General features: G+C 46.2%; 1 protein-coding gene across 6 annotated transcripts in view; it reads left to right on the forward strand.

The window, feature by feature from the left end:
- PITPNC1 (phosphatidylinositol transfer protein cytoplasmic 1) overlaps window positions 1-21,914 on the forward strand; it is a 257,331-nt gene that overhangs the window by 140,675 nt on the left and 94,742 nt on the right. For all 6 annotated transcript variants that reach the window (XM_047081564.1, XM_047081562.1, XM_047081563.1 and 3 more), the window contains exons 3-4: window positions 2,592-2,680; window positions 3,741-3,748. In XM_047081564.1, coding sequence (XP_046937520.1) covers window positions 2,592-2,680; window positions 3,741-3,748 — 97 coding nt within the window. The remainder of the gene's footprint in view (window positions 1-2,591; window positions 2,681-3,740; window positions 3,749-21,914) is intronic.

Below are 21,914 nucleotides of genomic sequence, written 5' to 3' on the forward strand. Positions count from 1 at the left end.
CACTGAAAATACATATTTGTCTTTAAAAAAAAAACAAAAACAAAAAAAGGGGGTCCTGGACACTGTCAGAAGTAAGAGAAACAATTCGAGAAGACACGCGAAGTGCACAGTATTTTTCTGGCTCGGGTTGTCGTTTAAACTCCGTGTCTGAGAGAGGGTGGGGATTTGGGGTTCTGTTAGCTTGATGGCCCCGTTTTCTTGGAATTCACAACTGCCCCGTAGTGTTATCGTCAACATGGGGGCCTTCAGGAGCTCAGAGTCTGCGTCCTCTCGGGGTCTGATGTCCGGCTAGGTCCAGAGTCCCAGACCCTTGAGCTGGAAGCACCAGGATGGGAAAGGAACAAAATGGGGTGGGGGCCAGGGAGGCGCCTGGGGGGCTCAGTCTGTTGAGCTTCTGACTTAATTTCAGCTCAGGTCATGATCTCATGGTTCATGAGTTTGAGCCCTGCATCAGGCTCTGTGCTGACCGTGCAGAGCCTGCTTGGGATTCTCTCTCTCTCTCTCTCTCTCTCTCTCTCTCTCTGCTCTTCCCTTCCAAAATAAATAAATAAGTAAACTTAAAAAAAAACTAAAACGGGGCGCCTGGGTGGCGCAGTCGGTTAAGTGTCCGACTTCAGCCAGGTCACGATCTCGCGGTCTGTGAGTTCGAGCCCCGCGTCGGGCTCTGGGCTGATGGCTCAGAGCCTGGAGCCTGTTTCCGATTCTGTGTCTCCCTCTCTCTCTGCCCCTCGCCCATTCATGCTCTGTCTCTCTCTGTCCCAAAAATAAATAAACGTTGAAAAAATAAAAAAAAAAAAAAAAAAAAACTAAAACAAAATGGTAGCATCCGGAAAGACACAAAGCCCCCAGGTATAGTGCTGGGGGCGGGGGCAGGGAGGTAGAATAAAATCATGCAGACATATTTAAGGAATACAGGGTACTATATATTTAAATATAGCATTTACAGAATTCTCTGGGCCTGTACTGCTGTAGAGTTGGCCCCTGAAGGAAAACAAAGCCAAATAAAACTAAACAAAACTCAATGAGTCTTTGGTGTACAAAAGGTCTTGAGACCTGTGCCCCTGGGTTTTCTTTGTTTTAAGAATTTGTTTTCTGCTAATGGCTGCCCGGGTTCCTGGTCCAGGGAAAGGCTCCATCACTGTATCCTTTCCAGTGGCTGCCTTAACAGATCCCCACACACGGGGTGGCTTCCAACAACGCAGATTTGTCCTGTCTCGATTCTGGAGGCCAGAAGTCTGAAATCAAGGTGTGGGCAGTGCTGATTGCCCCTGGGGGCTCCGCGGGAGAGGCTGTTCTGTGCCTCCCTTCCAGCTTCTGGTGTCTGAGGCAATCCACGGCTCGTGGCTACGTCACTCCTGTCTCCAGCTTCTGTCTTCACCTGGCTTCTCCCCCTCTATGTATACCTGTCTCTAAATCTCCCTCTCCTGTCTCTTACGAGGACACTAGTGCCTGGAGTGAGGGCCTAGCCTAGATCCAACGGGATTCCATCTTGAGATCCTTAATTACCTACAAAAGGCCTGCTTTCACATAAGGTTAAGTTCACAGGTGCTGGCGGTTAGGACGTGGCTACATCTTTGGAGGGGACACAAGTCCCCCAACTCCAGTCACCAAGGGGCTATGTTTTGTTATTCTTCATATCTCTAAAATCATTACTGTCTGTCGTTTTAGTTCGTTTTTAATGTTTATTTATTTTTGAGAGAGACAGAGACAGAATGTGAGTGGGTTAGGGGCAGAGAGAGAGAGGGAGACACAGAAGCAGAAGCAGGCTCCAGGCTCTGAGCTGTCAGCACAGAGCCCGAGGCGGGGCTCGAACTCACAAGCTGTGAGATCATGACCTGAGCCGAAGTCGGACGCTCAACCGACTGAGCCACCCAGGCGCCCCCTAGTTCGTTTTTAAAACATCGCCCTTGTGGATTGTTGAGCTGACACCGGGCCCTGACATTTGCCTCCGTCTCCCTCCCTATTCGGTCTTAAACATCCTGTCCGACCACTTCCGCCCAATGACTCCTAGGAGACCAAGGCCAGGCTGGCCAAACCCTCCCAACGGCGCACCTTCCAGGCACTGAAACCTCATGTCCTTGTAGATCAGGTCAAAGAGGACAGGCTAACAATCGTATGAGGTTCCCCATCCCCACACCAGGCGGCCATCTGCCTGCCCACATTTTAAGAGCATATGAAGGGGCCCCTGGGTGGCTCAGTCGGTTGTGCATCCGACTTTGGCTCAGGTCCTGATCCCGTGGTTCGTGAGTTCAAGCCCTGCACGGGGCTCTCTGCTGTCAGTGTAGCTCCTGCTTTGGATCCTCTGTCACCCTTCTCTCTGCCCCTCCCCCGCTTGTGCGCGCGGTCTCGCTCTCTCAAAGATAAAAAATAAACATTAAAAAAAAAAGAGCATATGAATATGCACAGAAAAGGGTGAACTATGGTGAAAACCAGAGGGATGGGGAAGAGATGACCCGTGGAGAGAAGGGCTGTCTAGGCGTGTCTCCACTTCTCTGGCAGTTTATCCAGAAAGGTGTGGAAGCACGTGAGATTCTGGACAGACTCTTTCTAATTGTCTTTTTTTGTTTGTTTGTTTTTCCCTTTCCTCTTAGCAAACTGCCCAGCTGGGCTAGAGCTGTTGTTCCCAAAATATTTTACGTTACAGAGAAGGCTTGGAACTATTATCCCTACACGATTACAGGTAAGTCCGTTTTACAACCGGCACGTCACATGTAGCAAGAGAACGTAGTGCGGTGGTCAGATTTCACTGATTCAGGGTTTATTATCCAAGCAGGGACTGTGAGAGCCCCGTAGTATCTGTCTCTTCACCATTTGCCTTCGTCCTTTGAGATCAGTGCTCTTCCTAGTGGGGGCTGGTAGGAATTGAACTAAACCATTCCAGCTTGCTTCTTAAAGTGATTTTATTAAATAGCTAGTGGAGAAGGAACGTGAAAGGTTTGTTGTTGTTGTTGTTGTTGTTGTTGTTGTTTTTTAGTAATATGTCTAGAGTTTTCACGATCCCTATTTCTCCCTATTTCCTCAGTAGTCCCCAAGTAATTTGGGGATGTGGTTTGTAAATAAACAAGTTTGTTTACTTTGATTTGTTTTACAGCTTCTCCCAAAACGTTGACTATAATTTATGTCAGAGGTTCTATTGGGTCTCTCTGCCCCAACTACTTCCTCTGCAGTTGGATAATACGATAATTATAAGATCACTTTCCCTCTTACTTGGAATGGGATGATAATAAACTCTGTGTTGATTCTGAACTAGAAACTGTGCTCCCACATTTGGAAGGTTTGGTTCCTGTCCCTCAAACACGAAAATTCAAGACCCTACTTGAATATCATAACAGGCTCTTCTTACTGGTTATAAAAGCTGCTTTTCCACTTAAAAGATTTCCTTTATGGTTAATGAAATGCTCCACTGAAAGTATTAGTCTTTAATTCTGCTTTTATAATGCCAGCTCGCTGGTTTTTAATTAGCCACAAACCTATAGGCTAATTGAACCTTGTCTTACAGTCCTTATCTGCCCAACCACAGAAGTATCATCTGTAAGAGTTTCATGAGCAAACATGGAGATATTTATGAAAGTTCCGTTTTTGGAAGGTTTCTTTAACATATTTTTAATAATTATAATTCACCAGTATTTGTTAGTTCTGTGGTTTTATAAGCCATGTGGTTGCATATAAGCATGGTCTAAATCATCATTTTGTCTCTCTTTTTTCTTTTCCCTCTTGCCCAAATGAACATCCGGGACCAGAATACACAGTAAGTGTCATTTAATCATTTTTAAATAGTCAGTTTAAGAACAGTGGAGTAATTGGAACTTCCTGTGTCTTTCTCATCGTACCATGTAATAAAAAAATAGGGGAATAATTCAAATCAGAAATATTTAAATGTAGGCTATTACATAGCTGTATGTAATGCAATAACTCGCATGTTCTCATTTGTTCAAGAATATGAATGTTAATTTGAAATGCCTTGATATTCACCTTACATAATTAACTTTTGCTTGTATTTTTAAATAGCTTGACTGCTCTACTGGTGATCGTTCAATGTAATAGAGCAGTTGCCAGAAATGCAATATTAAAGTGATGATAATAGCTGTTGACAGAAGGCGGGGCTGATACCTAAAGGCTGTGATCTGATCACTTATTGGAGAACCTCGTAACTAGAAAGATGTTCATTCAGATTATTTTCCTCTGAGCTCTGGATTGGGCAGTCTTGATGGCTTGATGAAAATCATTTGATTTCTTCCTGCCCTAAGGGCCTCTAAAATCATTACTTAGTTAGCATTAAAAAAGGAGACCCTATAGTATCACCGTGTTACCGCGTTTTCATTTGGATCATTTTCCTCAACAACCAACAGGTCAGGTTGTCATAATAAAAGAATGGGGGGTTGCCGGGGTGGCTCAGTCAGTTGAGCATCCAACTCTCGATCCCAGCTCAGGTCTTGATCTCAGGGTCGTGAGTTCAAGCTCCGCACTGGGCTCTCTCTGGGCGTGAAGCCTACTTAAAAAAAAAAAAAAGAAAAGAAAAAAGAAAATGGTTAACTGAGCTATAATGGAGTTGAGTTTTTGGTCTTAATCAAAACAGTCAAAGGAAAGAGACCTGGTGAGAGGGAAGTGGAGGAAAATGATTCATTGTGTCCTTGGCAAGAGCACAGTGCTTTGCACATAATGAATGCTCAATAAATAGTTATTGAATGGCAGAAGGAAGGCAAAGACAGATGGATCATCTCCTCAGGCAGAGGAGAAGGGTCACTGGCTTTGGAGTCAGGTAGCCTGAGTGTCCTCTGGCTCTGGCTTTGCCACCTTCCTGCCCAAAGTTCTTAAGCACGTGACCCCAGTTGCCAGTTCTTTAAACTTACATGACTCTGTGACTATATTCCTACCTGTCCTTTGCAAAAGGAAGAAAGTAGTATCCAAAGTTGTTCATAAAATTAAATTTATTCCACTTAAAGTTTCCTTTAGGAGAATAAGTCACATCCCTCATTCTTGGGTATTACAATGTCTTTCCTTGGGCCACCTGGGTGGCTCAGTCGCTTGAGCATCTGACCCTTGATCTCAGCTCAGGTCTTCAGAGCCGTGAGTTCAAGTGCAGCATTGGGCTCCATGCTGGGTGTAAAGCCTATTTAAAAAAATTTAGATAGGGGCGCCTGGGTGGCTCAGTCGGTTGAGCGTCCGACTTCAGCTCAGGTCACGATGTCGCGGTCCGTGAGTTCGAGCCCTGCGTCGGGCTCTGGGCTGATGGCTCAGAGCCTGGAGCCTGCCTCCAATTCTGTGTCTCCCTCTCTCTCTGCCCCTCCCCCGTTCACGCTCTTTCTCTGTCTCAAAAATAAATAAATGTTAAAAAAAAAATTAAAAAAACAATTTAGATAAAAAAATTTAGATAAAAAGATAATAAAATATATTTCCTTTTACGAAGCAATAGGAATATATATAGCATTTCTTCCCTAATGTCTGTAAAAAGGCAATTCTTTGGCAAAATACAAATATTACATTTTAGAAGTAAGCAGCTTAACTTCTCTGAACCAGTTTCTTCATCTCTAAAATTGGACTAAACCCTCTTCCATAGAGCCATTAATAGAAGGATTCAGTGATTTAACATGGGGATCAGAAGACTTTTTTTTTTTTAATGATTTTATTTATTTTTGAGAGAGAGAGAGAGCGTGTGTGGGGGAGGTTCACAGAGACAGGAGACCAAGGATCTACAGCAGGCTCTGTGCTGTCAGCACAGAGCCCAACGCGAGGCTCGAACTCACAAACTGTGAGATCATGACCTGAGCCCAAGTTGGACGCTCAACCGACTGAGCCACCCAGGTGCCCCTAGAAGACGTTTTCTGTAAAGGGTCATATGGTAAATATTTTCTGCTTTGGGGGCCAGCTTCCGTCACTGTGAAGGCAGCCATGGACAATATGTAAAAGATGTTGGCCTGGTTGAATTTCCTCGGACAGCAGGCCCAGTTGGGTCCCAGGCTATAGTTTGCCAACCCCTGATGTATACAGTGGTTAGCACGTTGCCTGTACATAGCAGGCAATTAAATGGTTCCCCACCAACACTATCCCCAGTTCCATGGCTGCTAGCAATTGAGCCGCCTCTAAGAGGAATGCTTGGGTATCTTTTGAGTCTTGCTTCTGTTAACAGTTGTGCAAGTTACCTCCCTCTAAACCTCCATTTCATCATCTGTAAGCGGGGAAAATGTAGTAACTATCTCATAAGGGCGATACGAAGATTATATTAAATAATCTAACGTGTAATCTTAGCCCAGTCTTTGGTGCATGGTGAATGCTCGCTAAATGTTCAATGCTAGAAGCTACCATCGTTACAATGGAAGTCCTATGGGCGAATAAATGGGAATACATCTTGGTGCCCTTCAATGCAGACTGGGCTTCAGTTCTTAGACCGGATGGGGCTAATTGTCTAGGATATTATTTGATTTTATTGATATCTGATGTTATCCTTTTTCCTGCTTCTCCGAAAGCTTGTACATGGACTTTTCACTTGAAATGTGATCAGTAGTTACAGGGACAAGAGAATTCATGTCCCTATAACTATGCGAAGGCAGTTATTTGCTCAGCGAGCTTTAGAATTAGGTCACCTTGACTTGACCCAAAACTCATGGCACTTATTCCCCCAGAAGCCAATGACCATACCATGAAATGTGGGGGTGATTCATGGAGAAATGAAGTCTGAAAAATGTTTGACATCACGTTCAGTTTTTAAGAATATACATTAGAGGACTTTGGTTCTCAAAACAGGATGCATCAGAATGAAGACCACAGCTCCTGACAAAGCCATTCCCATGGGGACGCACCTCCTATGAAAAGCTTTCTGGCCAGCCCCCATTACGTGGACTCGGTCTCCTATGCTGACCTCTGCACAGGCCACGGCGGATTTCTCAGGGGTCGTGGCCTTTCCTTCTGTCTAGCTTCTGCCCCATGGGACTCCTGTACGTCTTTTTTTTTTTTTTTTTAATGTTTATTCATTTTTGAGGGAGAGAGAGACAGACAAAGCACGAGCAGGGGAGGGGCAGAGAGAGAGGGGAGACACAGAATCTGAAGCAGGCTCCAGGCTCCGAGCAGTCAGCACAGAGCCCTGACACGGGGTTTGAACTCATGAACCGCGAGATCACGACCTGAGCCGAAGTCGGACACTTAACTGACTGAGCCCCCAGGTGCCCCAGCTGTAGTTCTGATCACACAGCTCAGACTTTCAAAGGATCACGTTATTTTATTTCTATTTGAGAAAACTTTTGGGATAAAACATAAAGAAGTTAGTTATAGTTGTATAGGCTCATACTCACCCCCTTCTGTTTGACTCGATGTATTGCTTGATCTTTTCTAGGGCCCTTATTTTTTTTATTTTTATTTTGTCAGTTCCCCCCTAACGGTACCCCCAATCCTTGGGGTAGTTGATTAGGCCTGCTGAAACAGAGTACCACAAAATAACAGAAATTCATCTTCTCGTGGTTCTGGAAGCTTAGAAGTCTGAATCAGTGGTTGGCTGGGCCATGATCCCTCTGAAGCCTTATAGGGGCAGAATTCTTTGCCTCTTTCCAGGTTCTGATGGCCTCAGGAGTTCCTTGACTTGTGGCTGCATAACTACAGTCTCTGCCTCCGTCTTCACATGGCATCTTCTCCCTGTGTGTGTGTCTGTGCCTTCACCTGGTGTCCTCCTTCCTGTGTCTCCTCTTATCAGTTCACCAGTCCTGAGGTGACTGGGTGGCCCAGTCAGTTGAGCGTCCGACTTCAGCCCAGGTTATGATCTCATGGTTCGTGGGTTCGAGCCCCACGTTGGCAGAACCTGTTTGGGATTCTCTGTCTCCTTATCTCTCTGCCCCTCCCCTCGTCTCAAAAATAAACATTAAAAAAAAAGAGAGAGAGAGAGACCAGTCCTGTTGGATTAAGGACCTGCCCTACTTCATCTTATTATAAATAATTCCATCTGCAGCAGCCTTAAATCCAAATCAGATTACATTCTGAGGAACCCGGGTTAGGACTTAAGCACATATCTGGATCGTGGGGCGGTAGGGTGGGCTGGGACACACACACACACACACACACACACACACACACACACACACAATTCAACCCATAGCACCATCTTTCAGTTTTAGATCAACAGTCATTTATTAAACACCGACAGTGTATAAAACATCATGCTAGTAGGTTCCATTGAGTAGCTCCTGTCCTTTGGGGAGCCACAATCTTGTGGGGGAAAAGCTAGACATTCCAGTGGCAGCCATCAGCAAGGCACAGGGTTTTCTGGAGGCAAAATGGGACAGGCCATCATTCAGCCCAGAGGGCAGGCTGACACCAGACCTGCCCACTGAGCTGGATGAGCTCTGAGTGAGGCCGATGGCAGAAATTCAGACCAGAGGGCAGAATGCATGGCACTGGGCCATCCAGGCAGACAAGCAGGTGCAAGGAGCAAAGGTGAAAAGAAGAGCCTTGGTCTCTGGACCGGGGCCCCGAGCTTGGTGTACAGGTAGGAGCAGGACACGGCCATCTCTCACAGGGGACTTGATCATGAGATACGGGAGTGATAAAGTCGCCAGCTTTAGCAAGTAGAAATACAGAATGTCCTGTTGAATTTGACTTTTCAGATTAATGGCATATAGTTTTTAGTACTTCTCAAGTATTGCATGGAATATACTTCTACTGAAAGATTGCTCATCTTCTATTTTTTTTTCTGGCAACCCTATGGGAGGGGGGACAGCACTGGGGCAGAGCTCATGTCAGAGACTTAAGGACAAAAGTCAGGTTATAAGGACAGGGGCGCATTGGTGGGCCAGAAGAAAAGGAGGAGAGGGAACTGTATAACTCGGCAGCTTGTCCTAAAGTTAACCTGCCACCTTAACCCGAAGGCCAATCCAGTGGCCTGTCAGAACATCTTAAGTACTTCCTGCCTCAGGTAGGTTTGGCTCAGGAAGTGAAATGGATTAAAGGGGGCGGGGCTTGGGAAGATTAGAGGAGAGCAGATGAGTGTAGAACTGTCAATATTTCTTTTTTTTTTTTTAATTTTTTTTTTAACGTTTATTTATTTTTGAGACAGAGAGAGACAGAGCATGAACGGGGGAGGGTCAGAGAGAGAGGGAGACCCAGAATCTGAAACAGGCTCCAGGCTCTGAGCTGTCAGCACAGAGCCCGACGCGGGGCTCGAACTCATGGACTGCGAGATCATGACCTGAGCCGAAGTCGGCCGCCCAACCGACTGAGCCACCCAGGCGCCCCCAACTGTCAATATTTCAAGGAATATGTGTGCTAAGGGTTGTGGTTGAAGCACAGAGCGTTGTAGAAAGGAGAGAGAAATTTTGCCTGGAAGAAATAGGGAAGATTTCCTGGAGAAGGCGGGATTTGAGCTGGACCTTGGGAATAGTAGAAGTCCTACCTGCAGACACCCGCTGTGTCTTCGTCAGTTCAGGCTGCATAACAAAAAACACCATGCACAGGGAGGCTTCAACAACAGACATTTATTTCTCACAGCTCTGGAGGCTGGGAAAGTCCAAGATCGAGGTAGCAGCTGATTCAGTTCCTGGAGAAAAAGCCCTCCTCCTACTATGGCTTCATAGAACTGGGAAAAACAGAAAGCCAGCTCTGATCTCTTCTTATGAGGGCACTTATCCCATTGTGAGGGCCCCACCCTCATGGCCTCATCTAAACCTCATCACCTCTCCAAGGCCCTACCTCCAAATGCCATCACATTGGAGGTTAAGGTTTCAAATATAAATATGGGATGGTGAGGTGTGGGGGCGGGGGGGGGGGGGGCAGTCCGGAGCATGCACACTCCAGGCCCAGTGGGTAAGTGACATTGCTGGATCCTGGAAGCTTGGAGGCCAGGTCATGGTGGCTTTGAATGTCATGTCATGTGAGGTCTGTATTTAACTCTCTACAGGAGGCCACATTGTTCCTGGCTAGTTCACACTTTGATTTTCCATCCTAAACATAGCACAGGTTTTCTGTCTGTCTTCCCAGTGACTGGGGGTCTGGGTTTCTCCCTCTGGCTGCAGTGGTCATTCTGAAGTTGCCTCCCTCCCCTTGCCTCACACTCAGCCAAGTTCTCACGCTCTCTGCCCCGACAGTTCGGGAGGAAGAGCCCACTCTTCTCCCTGACTCCAGGCTCTGCTCCCTGGATTTATGACAGATGCTTTCAATTGTCTTCATCCTTTTTTCCTGTTTTAAATGCTTTTCCATTGGCCTTTTTGTCCCCCAATCCTTTCATCCTAAATACCTCTTCTTGATGTCGTTTCAAGCCCATATTTCCTGTCTGTGCCCAAAGTTTTGCCCAGAGCAAAACTTCTCCAATGCCTGACTCTCCGCTGGGATCACCACACCCTGCCCTCCCTACCCTCCGGGGAGACACAGGGGCTCCTAATACTCTAGACCGCTCTCTGTTCTCATAGGATTAGCCCAGAGCAATGTTCATCTATTCCTAGGATGCCCTAGGTCCTCTATCTGACTGTCCAGCCTATTACTGGGACCTCATGCTGCCCTCATTTGTGACAAAACCCAGACAAGAGAACTTTCTATTTAGGGTCATGTAAGGCTTCAACATTATCACAGTGATCAAAACATAAAAGCTTTTTCATCACTGTGTATGACTGAGTCGTTAGGATTACGTGGAAATGCCATGTGCCCAGGAAGTGGAAAAAATATCTTTAGCTTGGTTATAGGAAAAAGTCTTAATTACACAGTAAACAAAGACTAACACCATGACAATTTTCCAGAGGACGGACTATCTATCTAGCCCGTTCTTCAAAACCTGCCGGTTCTTCTGTAGTTTGTAAAGTCACAAAGGAAGGTGCCCGAAGAGACTGGCTGCCGTCCAAAGTCACTGATTTTGTTTCTCTTGAGCTAAAAAAAGGCGACACTGGACTACGAACATAGCTCAGCCACATCAGTTCAGCCTTGGTCGTGATAAAGGGGAAAAAGTTTTTTCTCATTTGTACGAATTTGAAAACTGAAGCTTACAGTAATTTGATAGTGGTGACCCAGATACACAGTTACTATATATATTTGGGGGCCATGACCATCCCACTCCACCAAAATATCTTTTTTTTTTTTATTATTTATTTAAAGATTTTAGTTTTTTTTTTTTTTTTTAAATTTTTTTTCAACATTTTTATTTATTTTTGGGACACAGAGAGACAAAGCATGAACGGGGGAGGGGCAGAGAGAGAGGGAGACACAGAATCGGAAACAGGCTCCAGGCTCTGAGCCATCAGCCCAGAGCCCGACGCGGGGCTCGAACTCACGGACCGCGAGATCTTGACCTGGCTGAAGTCGGACGCTTAACCGACTGCGCCACCCAGGCGCCCCAAGATTTTAGTTTTTTAAAGTAGGCTCCACACCCAAGTGCAGAACCTGAACTCACAACCCCGAGATCAGGAGCTGCCTGCTCTACCGACTGAGCCAGCCAGGCTCCCCTCCGCCAAAATACCTTTCAATAAGAATTTTCAGAAGGAGCAATGACAGATGGGAAGCCCCTTTGTACTAGTGAGAATGGCTTCTGTTGCCCAAGATGCAGAGGTGGTGAGCTGTCCCGTGTTCCTCCACGTTGTCGTTATTTAGTTGAAAAAGGTGGACAGGGTAAATTATAACAGACCAGGGAGAAGGAGATGACTCTTGAATGAGTAGCTCAAATGGTGTTGAGCCACAATGAGAGATGGGGTTGTTTGGGGTTGGTTCAGACCAGCCAGGGTAGAGAGTCGAGCCTGCTCACCGTTGAGAACGTATCATGAGTCACCCGAGGTAAACTCGGGCCATCTTCCCAGGAGTGGCAAGGGAGGCTGAGGTATTTTTCCGAAAGCAACTAACGGCTCTGGATAGGAACTTTCCTTGAAATCTTAGCCTCAGTAGATCCCCGATAATTGAAAGTGCTGATGGGTGCTTGTGTGTGCAGACCGATGATCTCCATGCCCATCAGGCTTTTCTTGAGCTCCCCCTCCCCACCTTCCACTGAGTCCCAGCCAAGGGTCGTAGAAATCACTGAATTACATAACTAGGAAATAGGTGCCAGTACAGAGAAAATACACTCAACGCCTGAACGCTAGGATTAGTCTTATTCAGACGGACATGAGAGTACAATCTGGCCATCTCAACTAAGCTAAGAGAATGATGGTCCTTAAGTGTTCCTTCTCTGGAGTCATGGAGACAAGGATAGGGATGGGGGTTAGATAGTTAGGGAATAACTTTTATCTCCACATTGCAATTAACCCTGAATATCCAGGGCAGAAGGTAATCGTGGTGATCAAAAAGAAACAGTCTTCCAGTTGGGGGCGCAGATGAGCAAGGCAGCACTTAGCCACAGGCCGGAGGAGGACCCTCCCAGAGAAAGAAAAGAAAAAAGTCAAGGGAGACATAGGTCATGACACAGGTCATAGACCATAAAGAGTCGAGAGTCAGAATAGCCAAGTTCAGAAATCTTCAGGGGTCAAGAGATTTTAGGTGGAAAGAGTCTAAAACCACTTACACCTATCATTAAACTGTGCACAGCCAGTTAGGTTGGGAAGCACTGGGTTATACAAAGCTACAAAGCTTAAATTATTGCAGGACTTGTCAGAGGCTTCACTTTTCTGCCATACATTGTGAATCTTCACGTGGGAGCTGCAGGACTTTCCACACTTATTTTCTCCTTGGGATCTTGGGTTTTGTAAGGACAGCCTTCTAAACCTTAGGGGAGCTCCAGAAACTTCTCTCAGGGTTAAAGCCATTATGCACCCACAAAGTAGGTCAGTGGATCAATTCTATTTCAGTAAATGTTGTTTTCTCTAAAATTTCAGTGAGTTAATACATTGCATAGTGATTACTGTTCCTCAAATACCAGTGGTTTGAAAGACTCCCAACAGTAACGACCTGTGAATTTCTTTCCAAATGGTGCCGTGCAAAGGCAGCCCTGCACGGAGATGACAGTGATTTGTTTCCATTTCGAAAATGGACTGGTCATATAGGGGGTGGCGGGGGGACCTTATTCACAGACCTAGTCAGTTGGTGCCTGGTGACTCAGGATCCTTGGAAAAGCAGTGTTCTTTGTCTGGTGGATCCCCTTTTCCATTTCCTCTGGCTGTTCCCAAGCTGTTCCTTGTACTTCAAAGAAAATTAATTCAGCCATCTTGGGGGAGAGGGCAGGCGATAAAATGGGCTTCTCTACCATAACGTTAACATTTTGAAATTGTTTGCATTTTTTTAAACACCGCTCAGAATGACTTTATATGGGTCAGTCATCAGAGAGAAAATACATGTTTCATAGAACCTTCCTTCTCTTTTGTTTTCTGTTTTCCACTTGTGGCACTGAAAAGTGGATTTCTCTTCTCTGGTTTATTAGTACCTATGGAATTGTGTTCAGTGTATGTTGGGGAGGGAAGAATAGTACAACTGCACAGATTTTGTGGGGCAGATTTCGTTGTGTAAAAATACGATAAATTGCCTATAACTATGGATATACTAAATTTGGTGATTAAAATAAAGTGAGTGCAAAATTGCCCCCGTATTTTTGACCCTCTAACCACTAAGATAATCTCAACTATGTGATATCTAACATCTTTTCAGTTCAGAATCTCAACATTGATCTTCTTTTTAAGAGTGAGTGCGATTTGTTGTTGTTGTTGTTTTAATATATTTTTAAATAAGGAATGTGCCTGGTTTGGCTCAGAGGGGTGGTTCTTACAGTTTTTAAAATTTTTTTTTTCAACGTTTATTCATTTTTGGGACAGAGAGAGACAGAGCATGAACGGGGGAGGGGCAGAGAGAGAGGGAGACACAGAATCTGAAACAGGCTCCAGGCTCTGAGCCATCAGCCCAGAGCCCGATGCGGGGCTCGAACTCGTGGACCGCGAGATCGTGACCTGGCTTCAGTTTTTAATTGAGAAGGCTTGTCATAAAGTTTGCTATGCAGCCTGTGTATTTGGGGAGTTCCTCTGAGTCTTTCCCATCTCTATTATTTACGTGTGATTCTTTTTCATTGGATGTGTTCTGCCTGTCTCTTTAAATCCCTGTCCTGCCTTCATTGTGTGTAGCTATCAGTATTCACAGGCACCTTCTGCTTATTTCTCCGTGACAGGTCCAGCTTTAGACTGTATGAGCCTGAATTTAGTTTCCCTGCTCGATTTTCGTAGAGGCGCCAGGAGCAAACCATGCCCCATTGAGAAAACATATTTTCATTCATGTCTTCGCTGCCTCTCCCTCCTGGCCTTGCTTCTCCTGCAAGATGCTGTTACTCAGCTTGTCAGAGGACGGAAGAGGCTCCTGCGATGAATGAACTAATGAATGAACAGAGAGCCTCAGTGTAGGGTGCAAGCTGCTGAGTGGCCTCGCAGAGGCTGGAGGCTGGAATACAGACAGATGTTTTCGGTGGGGGCTGGAATACAGACAGATGTTTTCCTTCCACTCGGTCCCATCCTCTCGTCCTCCCCCACTTCTCTTTCAGGCCCCACTGTTCTTCTTGGCCACCCTTTTCTTCCTGTGCAGCATATATTAGGGAAGTCACTCAGACTCATCGTCATCGTTATCCTTTACATGCAATCCCTTTCTCCTTCTCTTTGCTTTAAAATTCTTCTTCTTGGGGCGCCTGGGTGGCTCAGTGGGTTAAGCGTCCGACCTCGGCCCAGGTCATGATCTCGCGGTTCGTGAGTTCGAGCCCCGCGTCGGGCTCTGTGCTGACAGCTCGGAGCCTGGAGCCTGCTTCTGATTCTGTGTCTCCCTCTCTCTCTCTCTGCCCTTGCCCCACTCGCGCTCTGTTGCTCTCAATGTAAGAATAAACATTAAAAAAAAAATAATTTAAAATTCTTCTCTTCTTCCTCCTCCTCCTCCTCCTCCTCCTCCTCCTCCTCCTCCTCCACCTGGGTTCCTCTTCTCAGTTTTCTGGAACTGTCATTGCAGTTTATTTTCCCAATTGCCCCATTGCATTGCCACCCACCCTATCTAGGTGTAAAGTCATACATGGCCCTCGGAACCCAAGAACCCAGTGGAAGCCCGGATAGCTCCGCTTCCTTCCTGTGCACCTTTGCCTGCATGATGACTGCAATTCTGAGTAGATGGGAGGGACAGCTGGGCATATGCCTTCTTGAAATTGGTGTGTGTGTGTGTGAAGGATCTCTGCCTAATAGAGGAGTTTATATATGTGACTGTGTGTGTATGTGTGTGTAAAACACTTTACAATTATGGGGCAAAATTTCAAATTGGAAGAGTAAAATTTCCTCATGAAGAGTAAAGGAAGGGGCGCCTGGATGGCTCAGTCGGTTGAGCATCCAACTCTTGATTTTGGTTCTGCTCATGCTCCCAGGGTCAAGGGATCAAGCCCCACGTCGGGCTACGTGCTGATCCTGGAATCTGCTTGGGATTCTCTCTCTCTCTTTCTCTCTGCCCCTCTCCTGCTCACGTGCAACCATGTGCGCTCGCTCTCTCTCACTCTCTAAAATTAATGAATTAATTAGTAATTAAAAAAAACAAAGAAAAGTATTTAAAAACGGAGTAAAGGAAGTTGAGAGTTACTTTAAGATCTAGATATCTGTCAGCTGCCTTTACGTACAGATTGACCACCCATAGTCTCCTAGTTTACAGACAACACAGGCTGCAGCCCCAGAGTCCAAAAAGACAGTAAATCCTAAATTCTAGACTTGATCTCATGAGCCCTGTGGCACATTCTCGTGTAGGTCTCCTGCTGGTGAAACTTGAAAACATTTGCAGATTCATTTTTATTAATGATCCCATCTCAGGCTGAAATACCCTGTACGGCCTTGGAGTACATTTAATATGATAATATAGAATACAGTACCAGAGAATCAATGTCTTCAGGGGAATTCCATTAGAGAGAAGGTCAAGTCTATATTGAGTTTAATGTTCACGGATAGCAGGGGGACCCGTGTGCACGGAGACAGAACAAGATGGCCGGAGAGGAATGCATTGAGTTCCGGATAAAAGCTAAAAGGAAATGATCTTTTGAAAGCCTGTAAACACTCCATCTACCCCACATCAGCTTCTCAAGTCTTCCATTTAACAGTCTTGTCTTTGAGCCTCCTTGGAAGGTTTGTCCTCAGACGTGGAAGGATTCCGGCTGGTAACCGGCAATAAAACACTGCTATTGAGCTCAATCGTTGGTTCTCAAACTTTGCTTGTCTTGGTCCAGGAGGTTCCATGGGCATGCCTCACCAGCCACCATGTCCCTACATAATGCTTTATTTGTAGAAAGTACCCTGCTGCCATTTAAAAAGCGGTGTGAACTCCAGGACTGTATCATCCCTGAGATCCTTCCTCATCCGTGAACAAGTATGATGGATGAGATGGGAACCACTTGAAGTAGCCATTTCCCAAACTTCCTTCACTTACACCTCCTCCATCTACTCAACCATGCTCTTTATGATATGCTCCCCTTTAGGTTAAAGTGGACTAAAATGAAGAGAATTTCTGGAATACCTTGCGATTTCCATTAGATCCCATATAGTTCCTTTGGGATCTCATTGACATATTTATTTACTTTTTTACTGCTTTGAATTTTTCTTTCCTACTGAAAAAGTAGATGTTTATTGTCAAATGCAAGCATTATAAAAATGTGTATCAGGGGGCGCCTGGGTGCTCCCCGGCTCAGTCGGTTGAGGATCTGACTTCGGCTCATGTCATGATCTCGCCATTTGAGTGAGTTCGAGCCCCACATCAGGCTCTGTGCTGACAGCTCAGAGCCTGGAGCCTGCTTTGGATTCTGTGTCTCCCTCTCTCTTGCCCACCCCCCACTTACACTCTGTCTCTCTCTCTCTCTTTCAAAACTAAATATTAAAAACATTAAAACATAAAAATATAAAAACGTATATGAGGGCAGATAAAAGGGGCTCGTGATTTCTGCTGATCTCCTCCATGAGAATATTTTGGTGTCTGTTTCTCACTGTTTTCTGTGCATATACTAACATGCTTTTTTTTTTTTTAGCATGTTTTTGTTTTCTGTTTACAAAAATGGATCATCCTGTTTTACACTTTACATTTTAATGGCTTTAGAGTTCACCGTAATGTACTTAACCAACCCTCTGTTGGTGGTCTTTGGATTGTTTCCATGTCTTTTCTAAAAGTAGATGTTTATCGTAGAATTACAACAGCAATGCGATAATGAATGGTTTTTTTCTTCGTAATATTTTTTACACTTGAGAATTTCTGCCCTTCCTTGAGTCCTGAGCAGGGTTTTGAAAGCACTTCACGGCGGGGATCAACTTAAGCCACCATATTTAAAATCAATTTTTGAAAATGATTGTATTTGAAAGGTACTAGGGTATTTTGGCATTTGAAGGGATATCACTGTGAATTTCTTCGATGAATAATGATTTCCCCAGTTTATCTTTCTTTTATTTTTAACGTTTATTTATTTATTTATTTTGAGAGGGGGCGGGGAGGAGCAGAGGGAGAGGAAGAGAGAGAATCCAAAGCAGGCTCTGTGCTGACAGCACAGAGCCTAATGCAGGGCTCAATCCCACAAACTGTGAGATTGTGCCCTGCGCTGAAATCCAGAGTCGGACACTTAACCGGCTGAGCCACCCGGGCGCCCCTCAGTTTATCTTTTGAGTAAACCGTTGTTTTCTTCTTCGGGCTTGTTTGAAGTAGGACACATCTATCATTTGGCAGATGCACACACACACATTTTCTTCGTTCTCGGGGGCCACAGGACAAACTGAAAAGCAAAGCCTCTGCCTTAGTCACCATCACCCCTGACCGAGTGCTCAGCTCCACTCGAAGCACTCGTGTGCTTTCCCAGTGCTCAAGAGGCAGCAGAATGTAGGGTCACAAGCACGAACTTCCTTGCCTGACAGCTTGAGCTGAATCTCAGCTCCATCATGTAAATGTTCCGTGATTTGGGGCATATGACTTAACCTTTCCATGCCTTTGTTTCTTATCTGTAAAATGGGGGTAATGATAGTACATCCCTCATCGAGTTGTACGAGGGTGGAGAGTTAATAACAGAATTATTATAGATCAAATACTTGGAATAACGCCATATTATGGTCATCATTGCCTCATATTTTGGTCTTCGTTACCTCAGTGTTGGGTCATGTCTGTCTCAGCATGGGCATAAAGCATGCTAACTGTGGTTACCCTGCATCATCATTTTGACCCAAAGATATACCAAAACTTCCCAAGGTGAAGAAACACCTGGGCAGTAAGTAATAAATGTTGGAAAGGATGTAGACAACCTGGAACCCTCATATCGGGAATGTAAAATGGTGCAGTCCATTTGGAAAACCACCTGACAGTTCCTCGAAAGGTTAAACGGAGGGGTGGCTGGGTGGCTCAGTTGGTTGAGCATATGCCTTTGGCTGAGGTCATGATCTCACAGTTCTGGGTTCGAGCCCCACCCTGAGCTCCGCACTTACAATGCAGAGTCTGCTTGGGATTCTCTCTCTCTCTCTCTCTCTCTCTCTCTCCCCCCCCATCTCTCTTCCATCTCTCTGCCCCTCCCCCACGGCACGAGTTCTCTCTCTCTCTTACTCTCTCAAAAATAAATAAAGATTAAAATTTTTTAAAAAGAACTATACTGGGGGCGCCTGGGTGGCGCAGTCGGTTAAGCGTCCGACTTCAGCCAGGTCACGATCTCGCAGTCCGTGAGTTCGAGCCCCGCGTCGGGCTCTGGGCTGATGGCTCAGAGCCTGGAGCCTGTTTCCGATTCTGTGTCTCCCTCTCTCTCTGCCCCTCCCCCATTCATGCTCTGTCTCTCTCTGTCCCAAAAATAAAATAAACGTTAAAAAAAAAAAATAAATAAAAAGAACTATACTGTGAGAGAGAATATGATTTTCACTTTCCTTTGTAAACTGATGTAGGGTGGGATTACTACCCTTTAGCTCATGGTTTTCATGGGTGCTGTGGGCGTCTATAGCATGACAGGAATGGCGATCCTCTACCTGAATGGCGCTCATTCTTCCAGAAGTTTTGTCACCGCACGCTTCTGAAGGGCAGCCCCCCGGAGAGCCTCAGACTTGACTCCCCTGCCTGGGTCTCTGCAGCCACCATTTGCTCTCTCTGTGCACGTGCGGGGACTGCAGAAAGGGTTTTCAGCACCACCCAGAAGCTAACTATGAAATTCCCATGGGCTTGCCCCTTTCTCTTTAAGACTTGCTTACATTTAGTTTTCTTCTCGTAAGTGTTTCTGATTGCCATAGCAACCCTAATCAATCACTGGACTAAAAATAGCCCTTTCATTTTTCCAAAGCATGTCTGTAGTGAATTGAAAATTCAGCCCTGCCGTGCATTTTGCATAGGCTGCTTTCGTTTCCCGACATTGAACCTGGGAGTTGCTTGGTCTGGAAAATTATTCTTGCAGAAGCCGAGGGAGGTACTTTGCTTGTATTTCCTGGCATTCTTTTTCCCCAACTGCAGATTCTCTCGTCACTTCCAAAAGATACAAGCACATGCGTTCAAATGTTCGACAAAGAACCATCACTTTCGTGCACATTCAGCTTTAGGTGCTAGAGATTTCACAGGTACCCGGCGATCTCCTTGGCTGCCGTTGCGTTAGGAAGGCAAATGAAAGATGTGTAGATACTGGGTACAAAGGAAGCTTGGTCACAGCGGGAGCAGATGACAGCAGCCCTACTGAGACTCTTCTGGCTCCGGAGGATCTAAGCTAGCAAATCAAAGTGGAGATGACGGCAGAACTCTGCCTCGTTTCTCTGATTTCTCCGTGACACTGCTACTATTTTTACGGGGTTAGGGGCAAAACAGACCCTGGGTGTAAGAAAGTGAATATTTGTTACAGTTCTCCTGGCCAAGCTGTTTTTCTTCTAGTCAAGAAGAGAAAGGGAGAAAGAGAGTTTTCGTGAGAACGCAGATTCCAGATCTTGAAAGGGCCCAGGAGAGGAAGGAGAGCAGGGAGGGGCTGAAATGACTCATGGTGTCCCCCAGGCTCCAAGGGGATTAGGGCATTTTATTGCCTGTCTCCCTGCCTCATCTTACTACCCTAGAGTCACTGCCCCAATCTTCTGTCTGTAAGCAGGCTCATCTCGTGGGGCCCCCGGGGCTCCCAAATGCTGTTTTGTGATGCTATTTTTCAACTCGTCTGAACCTCAGTTTTTGTTAACAAGGCTGAGTGAACGCGCAGGCGTAGAGGCTTTACATCTAGGAAAGAAGAGAGTCCACGGGGATCTCGGTAGTGTTCTTGTTTCCCTGCCTGAAGCTGGCAGGGGGTCGAGGGAAGCAGAGGAGAGGTCAGGGGATCGAGCCCCTGCTCAGAGGCAGGAGCTCCCAGGCTTTCAGGAAAAGGAGGACACTGTGGGCACGGACGAGAGGATGAGTCCTCAACAACAGAGCAGGTCCGGCGGCAGAGCGAGGCGGAAAAAGCCCAAACCCGCTCTGTGGCATGGCCACCGCCCACGTCATGGGAAGGACCAATCAAGTGTCCTTTTCTTGCACCGCACCCACAAGCCCACAGCCTCCCAGCGTGTCCACGCACCTCTGCAGCGGAGGATCTCCCCACCCAGTTTATTTTCTCCCCACGGAGCCTGTGGGATCTCGTGAGGACCGGTACGGTGGGACGGGCCAGCCCCTGAGGACCTGTCCTGCCAGACACTGCATGGCCCTTTGTTAGATCATTCAGTCTTCACCCCACGGTGCTGAGGTTGGTATCGTCTCCGTTTTATGGGTGAGAAAACGAAGGCTCAAAGGGACTAAGGAATTTACTCCGAATCGCACGGTAACTTGTGAAAAAAGAAGCCAGGGCTCGAACTAACGTGCATCTCACTTGAAAATCTGTATTCCTTCTACTGTATTCTTGCTTCCTGTGGGGTCGTTGTGTCCTGCGCTCTCTGTGGTCATTGACAAAGCAGTCGACCTCACAGCCGGAGCTACTAAGTTCCAAGAGTACAGAGTCCCCATTTCCTGGGACCTGTTCACACTTCAACTTGAGTGATCTTTTACTCAGATGAAAGCCGGATGGGTGATTTGAAAGGGAAGCAGTGGTTGGATTCTTGAGGTTGGGTGTTGTATTGGCTTTTCTATCATCACATAACCAATTTCCCACAAACGTAGCAACTTTAAACAACACGCATTTACGGCCTCAGAGTGTCTCCTGGGCGCAGGTTGGCAGGGTCCTGGCTCAGAGCCTCACTCGGCTGGGCTCCAGTCTCATCTGAGGCTCAGGGTCCTCTTCCAAGCTCACTAGTTTTTTGGCAAGTATCGGTTCCTTGCTGTTGTAGGACTGAAGTCCGCTTTTCTCGTTGGCTGGTCTCCAGAGGTCTCTCTCTCTCTCTCTCTCTCTCTCTCTCTCTCTCGGCTCCTGGAGGGTTCCCTTGGGCTCTGGCCACATGGTCCTCTCCCCTCATGGCAGCTCACTTCTTCAAGAGCAGCTAGAATCTCTGCTTCTTCAAAAAATAAGTCTTATGTAAGGTGCACCAACTGATCACCTTGGTAATCCGATCAGAGGGGCTCCTACCCTATGGTGCTCACAGGTGTTGCCCACACTTGAGGGGAAGGAACTGTGCCAGGTGTGTTTATCAAGGGCTGGGAATCTTGGGGGCCATCTGAGCATTCTATCTGGCGGGAGGGTTTTAGTCTTTTCTTCAGGTTGTCCTTCATGTTGGGTCATGGGCCAGATGGGACTTGAAGTGTTCGCTGTTCCCAAGTGACTGTACCCTAGAGAGCATAGGAGTCCTCCGAATCACTTGACACCTTCCAGGTTCAGCCAATGGGGGACGCTCCTGACGTCTCCCTTCCTGCAGCATGTTCCAGTTGGTTGTGTCTGGGTTCCCTTTTTTTTTTTTTCCTGCTCCCACACTCCCGATCATTCCTTCAGTGTTATGGAATCCCCCTCCCCGATGGAAATGTGTCAGAATCTTTAGGGGATGTGACGTGTTTGGAGAAAGTCTAGGTTTGGAAGGTGGGGTACTCCACTTTGAGAAATGTGAGAGTGACCAGGTGAGATGGTGTATTCCTAGCTGGAGCAAAGCCCTCCGTCACAGAAGCTTTGA

Source organism: Lynx rufus, unplaced genomic scaffold (genome assembly GCF_022079265.1).
Source record: "Lynx rufus isolate CCGP_SWC_20201006 ecotype Redwood Valley unplaced genomic scaffold, mLynRuf1.p SCAF_18, whole genome shotgun sequence".
In the NCBI taxonomy this organism is placed as follows: Eukaryota; Metazoa; Chordata; class Mammalia; order Carnivora; family Felidae; genus Lynx; species Lynx rufus.